Source organism: Octopus bimaculoides, chromosome 6 (genome assembly GCF_001194135.2).
Source record: "Octopus bimaculoides isolate UCB-OBI-ISO-001 chromosome 6, ASM119413v2, whole genome shotgun sequence".
Taxonomy (NCBI): Eukaryota; Metazoa; Mollusca; class Cephalopoda; order Octopoda; family Octopodidae; genus Octopus; species Octopus bimaculoides.
The window spans coordinates 42,555,843-42,568,102 of NC_068986.1; the positions used below are offsets into that span (position 1 = coordinate 42,555,843).

Sequence of the window (12,260 nt, forward strand, 5' to 3'; positions counted from 1 at the left end):
TATATATATATATATATATATATATATATATATCGTCAATGGATCATATATCCGGAAATGAAGCACACTCTAAAGAATAGAGCACTAATATATTTACAAGCAGTTAAATATATGTCCGGTCATAGAGTGACCAATGGTTTCACATTCATAGAGCTCTAGGCCTTATAGAGGGCTCGTCAGACTGAATGGCAGATGCATTTCCCTCTTCAAACTTTATGGATGCGAAACCATTGATCATTCCATGACTGGACATATATTTAACTGTTTGTAAATATATATATATATATATAATATTCATAACATTGTGATTTGGCAAAAGTGACTCATAGAATATGTATCAAAGTTGAAAAATAAGTACTGGGTATCTATTTATTTGACTAAATACTTCAAGGTGCACTCCATTGACTGAAGCAAGTAAAAGATATATATAACTGGCACCCTGTCGGTTACAATGATGAGGGTTCCAGTTGATCTGGTCAATGGAACAGCCAGCTTGTGAAATTAACTGTGGCTGAGCACTCTGCAGATACATATACCCTTAACGTAGCAGTTGAAAAGTAAACGTCTTTATCACACAGCCACACCTACTATCCACAAAACTATGCTGGGCATTAGGAAGGGCACCCTGCTTCTGGATGCCCTTCCTAATACTAGTGCTTAAGAGAAAAGCAGCCACTACAATTTACAAAGTGTGTTAGGTGCTTTATTTCTTGACACAAGTTCTAGCAAGATCATCATACAGCTTATTCCTTTTGATTGAATGGGACTACAGTTTAACAGGATGCTGCTTTATGTTTGGACACAAGAGGCTAAAGTATGATAAGAAGAGGCCAGAACAGAACAGAACTGGTTTCTTGCTGTAGGGGAAGTACATGACTACTTGCAATATGCAATAGTGGGTGAGTGTAACTTGGTGTCAGCATGAACCTTTAAGGTGCAAAAAGGTTAATAGAAATGAATGGAGACAGACAATCAGGAAGGGTAGATGGGTATAGGTTGTGTGAATGTATGGGTAGAGTGAGAGATGGGGTAGGAGTGGGAACGGACATAATGAATGGTGAACAAGAAGGTGTGCTCAATGATAATTATAAGTTGTTGGGGAGATTAAGTGAAAACAATAGTGTAGGGATGAGGGATGGATGTAGTGAATGAGGAACAAAAGTGGAGGGATGTGTGTGAGTTGGAGAGTAGGCAAGAGACTGTAGGTGATGACTGACAGAGAAAGGCATAAAGAGCAGAATAGTAATAGTAGTAATTTTTCTATTATAAGCACAAGGCCTGAAATTTTGAGGGGAGGATGCTAATCAGTTACATTAACCCCAGGGCTTAACTGGTACTTATTTTATCAGCTCTAAAAGGATGAAAGGCAAAGTCGATGTTGGTGGCATTTGAACTCAGAACATAAAGACGGACAAGATATCACTAAACATTTTGTTTGATGTGTTAACGATTCTGCCGGTTTGCCATTTTAATAATAAAAGATGATGATGATAATGATTTCAAATTCTGGCACAAGGCTAGCAAGTTTGGGAGCGGGAGTAGTTGATTACATCAACCCCAGTACAAAGCCGGTACACATTTTATTGACCCTGAAAAAATGAAAGTGAAAATGAACTGCAGCGGGATTTGAGTGCAGAATGTAAAGATAGATAAAATGCCATTAAGCATTCTGCCTGTTTGCTGGTTTAATAATAATGATAATACAGTAGACTGGGAAAGGATGAGAGAAAGGGACTTGATCTGCGAGGATACAGGTTGCAAAAACGTGTAGGGAGAGACAAACATAGTATGGTGGGGAAGTGTTTCATAGGATCTCTCTCTCTCTCTCTCACTTGCTTTCTCTTTCCCTCTCCTTCTCTCCCTCTCTCTCCCTTTCTTGAGTATTATTGCTTATTTCTTTATTGCCCACAAGGGGCTAAACATAGAGCAGACAAACAAGGACAGACAAACAGATTAAGTCGATTACATCAACCCAGTGCGCAACTGGTACTTAATTTATCAACCCCGAAAGGATGAAAGGAAAGTCGACCTTGGCGGAATTTGAACTCAGAACGTAACGGCAGATGAAATACCACTAAGTATTATTGCTATGTAAATAATACCCTTAGGAGTTTAATTCCATGTTGAGCATTTTTCTGAGGTATTTACTACCTTGAAAGATGACTTTGAGTTTTGAGGTCTGTGTGGATTATTTTAATTGTTATGTAGTTACGTGTGTACTCCAGATTAATCCCTATTTGTTTTCAGAATATTGTATCTAGGACAACATTATACAGTGTGTCATTCCTATTTTAAGTTGAAGATGTGAATGCATGATTAATTCACTTTATATTATTTATTTTTTTATATATTTATTCTTACATAGGTTATTAAAAGTACTGGCTTTATGCAAGGCTTGTACACTTCTGAAGAACAGAATTCAGATAATGTGAAGGTAATGAAATTTACGCTATCAATATTCCTGTATTTTCCTATTGTATTGCAACATACATACATTTGAGTGTGTGTGAGTATGTGTATATTACCATTTTATGTTCAATTTTTCTGGTGGCATAGGTTGAATAGGACTGTTCAAGCAGCTTCTTGCCACGTGTTGGGATAACTTCTAATCTTCTTCATAAGGTTTAGTATCTAGAGATCAACCTTCACTACTTCTTCACATATTTGTTTATGTCAGCTTTCTTGTCAAGCTATTTCCTGTTGCATAGCTTCTTCACTCAGGTTTATTATTATTTATCATATCTTTTCAATCATGCCAACGCAGTCTCCTCTCTTGCACACTATGGCTGATTTTTGCCCCACAGTTTACTTAGATTTTTGTCTTTCTTGCATATATCCGTTGGTTCATATACATTTTTATTCAGCATTTGCACATCCTTGTCATTCAGTGCCCATGTCTTGCTGCTCTGCAACATCACACATCACTCTCAAGAATCATACAGTTGCTATGTTTCTGCAATACCCAATTCTATTTATTGGGGTAACAAAATTTGTTACCTAATTCCAGTGAACCTTCTGAACTGTTAAAAGATTGCATTCTAAGGGTATTCTTATTTCTAACTACTTCTGTGTATCTGTTATGTATGTGGCTCTTATCCTGTCGGCCTGCCTGAAAGACTGCTGTATTTGTTGTATATGTCAAATTGTATGAAACTGATTGTCAGTGAGAATGACAATGCTATGCTGATGAAGCTGAAATAGACATCCAATATATTCAAACTAAATTTCTTAACACAAAACTGAATCTAACCAAAGGAAAACAATACAGTTATTGAAAACTGAACAATGTACCAATTTATATAATAATATTTCAACCATCCTCCTTCCATAATAAAAATCCTGGTCTGTGACATGTATCAAACTATCCTTACAGTACTTTTCAACAAAGCAATAGTTGACCAGGCAGCCCCATTCCATAATGAAGTCCAAAAAGAATGTGCTGAAAGGAAAATTCCAAATCAACACAAATCATAAACGAAATGGGACCATGAATAGAAATATCATTTGATTCAACTTAACTATTGGTAATGTAGTGATCAAACTGCTTTCCATACACAAGCTTCATACATTCTGCCTTTCACTCTGAGTGAAAGACCTTTTGTAACCAACAGAAGTAATAGCTCTCTGAACTGTCTTGTCTGTATCTTATTCTTACTGTTACAGTGTTGCAACTATACTTTCAGAACATCTCCCCCTCCCCTGCTAGTTAGGTTGTGTAGGTATCAGAAACTGTCTTCTACTTCTAGGGAATCACATGGGTCTTCAAAAAATGTGTTGTCATACATTGTTAGTGTTTATTGTTTCTGAACATCTGTTGCATACAAAATCTATTTCCTCTGTGAACTTACCTACAATTCCACTGCACTTCTTGTATATCCATAGTTTGCAAGAAAGTTATGTATGTGTGCAAGAAATACTGGGTGGACTGTATGGAATTTCTGCCTGCACCTTTCCTGCATATTTCCTGAAGTAGGCAGATGTTTTCCTGCTTACTAGAACTTTAGGTCTTTGCTAAATTAACTTTAAGGCCTTCCATGTTTTTCTCCCACACCTGACATTTCTTTCCAATTCTACTACAGATTCTGCTATAAAAATTAGGTCACCAGTATATAATAATTCCTAAGAACAGTCATCCTTAAATTCCTCTGTTATGGCCTGGAAGGTAATTAATTTTTGTAAACCAGTATATAACTTTCGTAAATGACAAGCAGATACAAAGCATTCATTAACTTGGCCTTTGGAAAGTTATAACTTATCATCTTAAATAGACAGTAAGTAAAATTAAAAAAAAAAAACCATGACTACTTGGATACAATGGCAAAGCTGATCAATAGAAAAAAAAAACAATTAATTAATTAATTGGCAAATTCTCTAAAAAAGCATTTTATCTGATAATTGTAGTGTGGAGAAGACAAAATTTACACATACTTTTTCCACTTTATTGAGTGCTCTCCACACACCCCTCTCTCTCTCTCTCCCTCTCTATGTTTGAAGAAAAGGAGAGAATGAGAAGATAGAGAGAGAGAGAGAATTAGATAGGTAAAAAGTTATCGCTTAATTTATTAAGCAGAGAGTTAGCATAGATGAAACGCAGTTTGGTTTTGTGCCAAGCAGAAACACTACTAATTCTCTCTTTCTATTAAGACAAGCTGTGAGAAAAGTATTTAGCTAAAAGTAAACCACTGTACTTGGCTTTTGTTGACTTGGAGAAAGCCTTTGACAAGGTCCTTTGCTATCCAAGACCATGTACAGATGTGTCGTCAGTAAGATTAGTTAGTAATGATTACAACAGTGAAGTTAGTGTACAGGTAGTTCACCAGGACTCTGTTCTCAGTTCTCTCTACTTATTGTGGACTTGACTTCCAGGCTGTAAAAGGAATTTAAGACTGGTTGCCCTCAGGAACTCCTCCATGCTGATGACATTGTTTTTATAGGTGAATCTAGTAGAATTGAAGAGGAAATTTCAAGTTTGGAAGCAAAATCTAGAATTAAAGGGCCTTAAAGTAAACTCAGCAAAGACGAAAGTTTTTGCAAGCAGGAAGACAGACAGCTTGGCATGACTCAGATTTCAGCTGCACGACCTTATAGAGAGGTGTTGCATGGAAGCACTAGAAATCTCAAGGTGTAAGTCTGGACTCATTAATAAGCGTAAGCTGTCGATCTGTTGTTCACACCAATTAGGTAAAACGTTATTAAAAATTCCAATTAGCTAACTTACATAAAATTAGGAATACAGTGTTATTAATTACATTTCAATTCTCCATGTTACCATAACTCTTCACTAATCTTCCTTCATACTTATAGTCTTGTAACCCCTTTTAATCAATTCCTAAATTTTTAACTACCTCATCGTACTAATTATCTAATCTTTATTCATCTCATTCCTAATTAACTTAATATTTCACATTTACCCTGGTAATAAATTTTCATAATATATATGTGTGTGCATATATATCTATAATTATAAAAGAGAGTTTGTATGTGAGTGTGTTCATATGTTCCTTATGCATTCCAAAACCGAGGAGCCGATTTTGATGTATGGGGTATCAAAAGATTCACTACTATTTCGGCTACCAATTAAACTTTATTTTCATCGGCATATTTACATCACAAAAATTTGAAATTATAATCTTTTCCATAAGTCGACTGTCGTAAACATTTTATACGACGACGACGTCACATCTATATGAGTGTGTACTTTAAAAGACATCCTTCATTACAGCACAGACCTTCACTCACTCACTCTGTTTCTCTTTCTCTTTCTCGCACATATGCATACAAACACACCAATTTCATATACACATACGTACATCTTTCACTTTCTACTCTCTCTCTTGCCTTTTCTCTTTCCTTTCAATTTCTGCTCTATTCAAAGCATAAAGAAATAAGTTTTTATGGAATGACTGAGAGAAACACAAAATAAGAAAAAAACAGAGAGACAAGAGAAAGAAACAGAAAAAAAACAAGTTTCTATAGAAGTTGAAAGATGGATAGCGGATGAGAAACAGACGCTGATGTTTCATAACCTATGTATGTTCCATAGTTGAAAGTGAAAAAAGCCGGAACAAAGAGAGGGGGAAAACCGGGAGAAAAGGGGACGCTGACAACCACAGAACCGAGGTCTTATCGTACAAATTTTCAGGTCGCTTTCACTTTCATCCCATGTTTCATGCATGTGTAGAATTAGGCATTATCTCTCTCTTTCAATTTCTGATTATAATGTACGGAAACCTCATGCTGTAAACAAGTCACAACTTCCACAAATTAATTGGAATTAAGAAAGGTATGCAAAAATAACTTCCTTTGGTGCACATGCACACACACACACAGTTACAGTCCCACTTCCTTATTTTTGTCCTCATTTACTCACATTCCTATGTTTTCCATACAAGACATTTGCATTTCGCCCAAAGCGGATCGCTAATCGGTGGCCAAGGTGGGGGAAAGGGCATTCAGTATTTCTTTCAGAAAAATTAAACTTTCAAAAACAAAATATATTTCCCACATTTGTAATCTCTATTTTTCCATGTGGATAACAAAATTCAAAAGACTGTTAAAAATTAGGAAATTTCAGTGGGGTAGGGGAAATTATAATTTTGAAAACGTGATTTCTGAGCAAAATCATATTAACCCCTTTGGTGGAACTGGAGGACATTCCCCCACCCCCCACCCCCTATACTGACCTTTCCAATTTTTCATTTCCTTTTTTTCACCAGATTCCTGTTTTCAATGACGGAGATTCCGAATATGTCAAAAAACCACATTTTCGAATTTTCAAATTTTTCACATTTTTGCAAAGTTACAGTAGAAAACTTTTTACTGGAAAGTCTGATTTCCTTGGTTTTTACAGCTAAAAAAAACACCATGTAATGGCGGTTCTATCAAGTATCTTGTTCTATGTCCAAAGGCATCCCTGTGTGACAAAAAACCACAGAAAACTGAAAAGAATTGATCTTTATACACTTTTTCCCCTTCAAAAATCTTCAAAAACTTCTCACTGCTTTGGTAGATTGTGCTCAAACTTTACCCACTATTTACTCATCCTAAGGATAATGTTAGGAGACTCTGATTTGCACAGAATTCATCTGCGTATGACCAACAATTGCGAAAAACTGAGTAGGAAATCAGTTTTTTCCCTTAAATCCCTCATTATTAACCGAACATGAGGGCCCAGCTTTTCTGCAACAACTTATTGGGTGAGTTCTCCTAGCAACTTCTCACCGTTGGTGATGGCACAGCTCCGATGCAGCTGGAGAGATGGCTGTCTCATATATAGACACACCGGTGGACACTGTGGACGACCTTACAACTGCTGTTTTTGCCGATCTGCACATAAACTACCAAAACCTGAATTAGCTGTACAAAAGTGTCATATTAGCTCCCAAAAACACATTTGTTGCAAAACTCAGTGAAGACCTACTGTGAAGCCTTTTTGTTGTGGACCAAGAAGAGGCCGTTAATTTTCCCACAGAATTCCTCAATTCCTGGGACCCCTCTGGACTACTGCCTCATCAACTGCACCTCAAAATTGGAGCTCTGGTCATGCTGCTGAGAAACCTGGAGTCACCACGTCTGTGCAACAGAATGTGGTTAGTTGTAAAAAATGTGCTGCCTCATGTTATTGAAACAACAATTCTTATGGGTTACAGAATAGGAGATGTCTTTATACCCAGGATACCTCTTACTCCATCAGATAAACAATGAGTGAGTACCATTGTTGCCATTCTTTCAAAATTACCTGTTTTTCTTAAGTCTTTTTTATATTTTGTCCACTACAGCTTCTCAGTCTCCTTGCAAATGGCTTGAGTTTTGGCATCACTGCACCCACTGCTTTTCATGTGAACGAAAAATGATGTTTATATCTGTGAATGGTTAACAATCCTTTTCAGGGCTATTGAGAGAACAATAACTCGGCCCTTCACAGGGCAACTTTACATTCAATTGTTACACCCCTGCAATGCTCTTGTGGCTTCTCCAAGGTTTTTCACCCTGTTGTTACTACTTTATTTATGGTCTGTGGGAAAAATCACTTCTTCCTCAATGTCAATGTTTGCAACTTTACACAAAAAATATTCAAAGCGATGTACAACAAAAAAAATTGGTAGAACCTATTAAGACCATCGCCGAGTATTTAATATCCGAGCAACGCTGGGTACTCCTGCTAGTGTGCAATAAATTGGTTGCACTTCTAATATGTACAAAATATTTTAACAATTCTTTTTATACAATTTCTTATAATATTTAATTTAAAAAATATAATAGGATTTTTTGAATATGAATTGGCTCTGAGGGTCCACCCAAGTAAAATAGGAATCACAGGGGTCCATAAGTAAAAAATGATTGAGAAGCACTGGTGTAGATGATCACATGTATGGCAGGAAAAGTACGTAATTCTGCACAAAATAATGCATGTACATGCACACACACACATACACACAATCTTCAACTGTTTTATTTTACCCTACCTCTTTACCTTTCTGACCTTTCTTCAGTTCAGTAAATGATGTATATACATACACTCAAACATTCCCAACCTTCTGTTCTCCACTCTCTCTCTCTCTCTCTCTCTCTCCCTCCTCGTCCTTTCTCTTTCTATATATGTAATACTGTTTCTCTCATTAGAGCTCCAACCAAAGCTTAATCAAACTTGTTTATCAATGTTGTTTACAGTAAAGTAGTCCGTCATTGATTTCTGAAACTGATTATAACATATATGCCTGAGCATTGTGGTGTGTCTGAAGGGATAGGGGTGAAGGGAGAGAGAGAGAGAGAGAGAGGGGGGGGAAGAGAGTGAGGGAGGGAAAAAATAAACAAAATGAAAGAAATTGAATTTGATTTCATAGATAAGTAGAACAAGGTTTTTCTAGGGAAATGAAAATAGTTATGTTGACAACAAACAGAGCAACTAGTGCAGTTTACACAAAATTGACATGTGTTTGGGGTGGGGTTCCCTCCTTTTTTTTTTGCGTCAATTTTTATTATGACAACAATTAACCTGCCTTGTTGTAAGTAAAGATACCTAAACTAATGAGGCATCTCGTACAAAGCCACTCTGCCTGCTGCAAATAGCAATGATAGTCTATTGTCTTCATCTTACTCCACTGCCAATACTGGTATTTCCCATCAAGCTGCCCCTCTACTCCTATTTATCTATCACTCACTATATTCTCTACACCCATCTGTAACCATCTGGTACCCTTCCCTCACACTCTCGTAACCGCCTACCCCTATTTCTATTCCATTGCCTGTATCATCTCTTGCTTTTTGAGGGTTTTCATTTTCTCTAGCTACTCCACCCACCCTTATACAAATGCTTGTTCTTGGCATAAAATCATCTCTTCATCCTCTCAGAGACTCCCCCCACTCAGTTGAGAGGGCCTTTCTTTTTTTCCCTTTTTGTTCTTTCCTGTTTTGTGACAGTGGCATGGAAAAAGTATCCAGTACATGCTATAAAGTGCTTAGCATTAGGAAGGGCATCCAGATGTAAGAACCATTCCAAAACTGACATGGAGCACTATTCAGCCCTGTGGCTCACAGGATCCTGTCAAACTGTCCAACCCATGCCAGCATGGAAAATAGACATTAAATAATGTTGATCCCCTTCAGATTACATTTCACTATCTTAAAATAAAGGGAAATATATATTAGACGAAGAAGTCCTAAATATAGTCTACCTGAAAAAGAAAAGACAAAATGATCCCAACCTGTTCAATCAGGGCTGGCATGAGGTTAAACAATAACTACAGTGTAACATGCTGTATTTATATCATGTGCATTTTTTTTTAATATAGACACAGGACAGGATTGAAAACCTCACTCTAATTTCTGTATCATTTGTTATGCCATGCATGGCATATATTACAATAAATGTCTCTAAAACCCTGATGGGCTTGTATAGTAGTAGTTGTGCTTAACTGATTGTTTATGGTGTTAAGATGTCTTGCAAACAACTCGCACATGCAAGTGCTACCAGTCGAGAACTCCGCATACCAGAAGCCAGCAAGTGTATGGGGTCATCAGGAGAGAATGCGCGCTGTTTCAGGGTCCTACCTCTCAACGGCATCAATGATATGAGGCCTTGCTTGCTAGATCAACTGGTTATTAAAAACAAAGCTCAATATTTCTCTAGCCATTGCTCATTGTCTCTTTTTAACCAAATCCTGTGGCTAGCCTTCTCCACTGTATTTTGGATATCGGTCATGGTGGTATTTACCTTACGATGAGTTAGGCCTAACGATAACAGCAGTCGTCCTACAAACCCTCTACATTCAACTTCAATTGGAAAATTCTCCGCTTTCCAGCCTGCGTCTTCACTTGAATTATAAATTTATGCTTATGTAGAACACCATTTGCAGCCAACAGGGTAGCCCTTCATAGACGTCCAACATGCTGCTAAGAATAGCAACTAAATCATCATATCTTAGAAGTAAGAATATATTCAGTGAATAATATAGACCTGAAGAAAAGTCACAATTGGAATGCCTTTGATCATTTGTCTGCTTGAACAGGGCCAATTTAGAACTAAACATCCCTCATTAACCTCTGCCCGTTATGATCTATCAATGCTTCTGTAATTGGCATTTCACATCATTACTTTGACACATTTCTATGTCTATGTCAATGTGAAGTTTCTCATGAATAATAAATACAGTGATCATCTTTTATAGTAGACTGTCATTTCCCTCTCCCACTTGTTTATTTATTTATTTATTTATTATCTCCTGCAGTTAACGAACAATAGCATGATTGGTTACAGTTTTCCAATAGACTAGTCGTTAGTTAATTGTTTTTTTCTGATGGTGAGAGCGACAAAGGAGTATGTGAGACTCAGTGCAGAATAAATACTGCATTGACTGCTGGAAGATCACTGAATATTTCATTTTTCTCTCTGATGTTTATACACTTTCTAATACACTTTAGTGAATGAAACACACACACACATTTCTCTCTGCTAACTTTCGCTCACAACGTATTGGTCAATCTGAGGCTATTGTCCAAGTTGCTGCACTCTGTACGATTGGACTGGAACCACATGAGGCAAAGTGGCTGAGTTCTTTTCAAGTGTTGGACCTCACAGATGGGATGACTGAGACTTTTGGCATTATGTCATCTTGAGAAGAAGACCCATGGCATGTAAAAGCACCCATTACACACTCAGAGTGGTTGGCATTAGAAAGGGCATCCAACTGTAGAAAACCAAGCCAAATCAGACTGTAGTCTGGTGCAGCCTTCCAGCTTACCAGCCCTTGTCAAACTGTCCAACCCATGCCAGTATGGACAATGGACATTAAATGACGATGATGAACTCCATAGCCTTGCCTAGTTTTCATGGTTATATTTCAACTCATGTGAATGTGCATGGCTCAGTGGTTAGAGTGTCGGGCTTACAATCATGAAGTAGTAAGTTCAATTTCTGGACCTGGTTGTGTGTTGTGTTCTTGAGCAAGATGTTTTATTTCACATTGCTCCAGTTCACTCAGCTGTAGGAGTTGCAGCATCACTGATGCCAAGCTGTATCAGCCTTTGCCTTTCCCTTGGAAACATAGGAGAGGGGAGGCTGTTATGCATGAGTGACTGCTGGTCTTTCATAAACAACCTTGCCAGGACTTGTCTTGAGTGGGAGCTTTCTAGGTACAATCCCAAAGTAAGTCTTTACCCTTTTATATCATACTCAATTCATTGTTCTTCAGTCATTGCAAGTTTCCTTCTTTCTGTACCAAACTTACACTACATCACAGTATCAAACTTTACATATATATCATCAAAACCATCATCATTTAATTTTTTAATGAACACATTTATATACTCAACAAACACTGAGGAATTCCTGAGGTAGATCCAGTGGCATATCAGTATTGTATAAAGTGCTTCAATTGGAATACTACCAAGTGTATACCCAAGGTTTAAATAACTACTATATATATATATATATATATATATGTAAATGTAAGATTCAAGGATCCAGGTGTAAGGTAGTTAGTAAGCTTCAAGCAATCTGTAGAAGGTATAAAACACAACTTTCAGGAACAATAGTACTTTATTGACATGGAAGGTTGTAAATTTTTTCCCATATTGAAGCCAAAAAAAAAGTTATTTTGTAGTTCACAGTTAGCAACTAAGGTTGAAGCCAATGGCGATTTTATTGAATAAATTTACTCTTTAGTATTTCAAGATATTTTTATGTAATTTTGTTAAATATATCTATTAAAATGAGATGTCAATGTTAGTTTTATTTTTGTGTTTTATATATATATATATAT

General features: G+C 36.8%; 1 protein-coding gene across 1 annotated transcript in view; it reads left to right on the forward strand.

Moving 5' to 3' along the window:
- LOC106877218 (TRAF3-interacting protein 1) overlaps window positions 1-12,260 on the forward strand; it is a 202,974-nt gene that overhangs the window by 1,599 nt on the left and 189,115 nt on the right. The window contains exon 2 of the mRNA XM_052968703.1: window positions 2,366-2,434. Coding sequence (XP_052824663.1) covers window positions 2,366-2,434 — 69 coding nt within the window. The remainder of the gene's footprint in view (window positions 1-2,365; window positions 2,435-12,260) is intronic.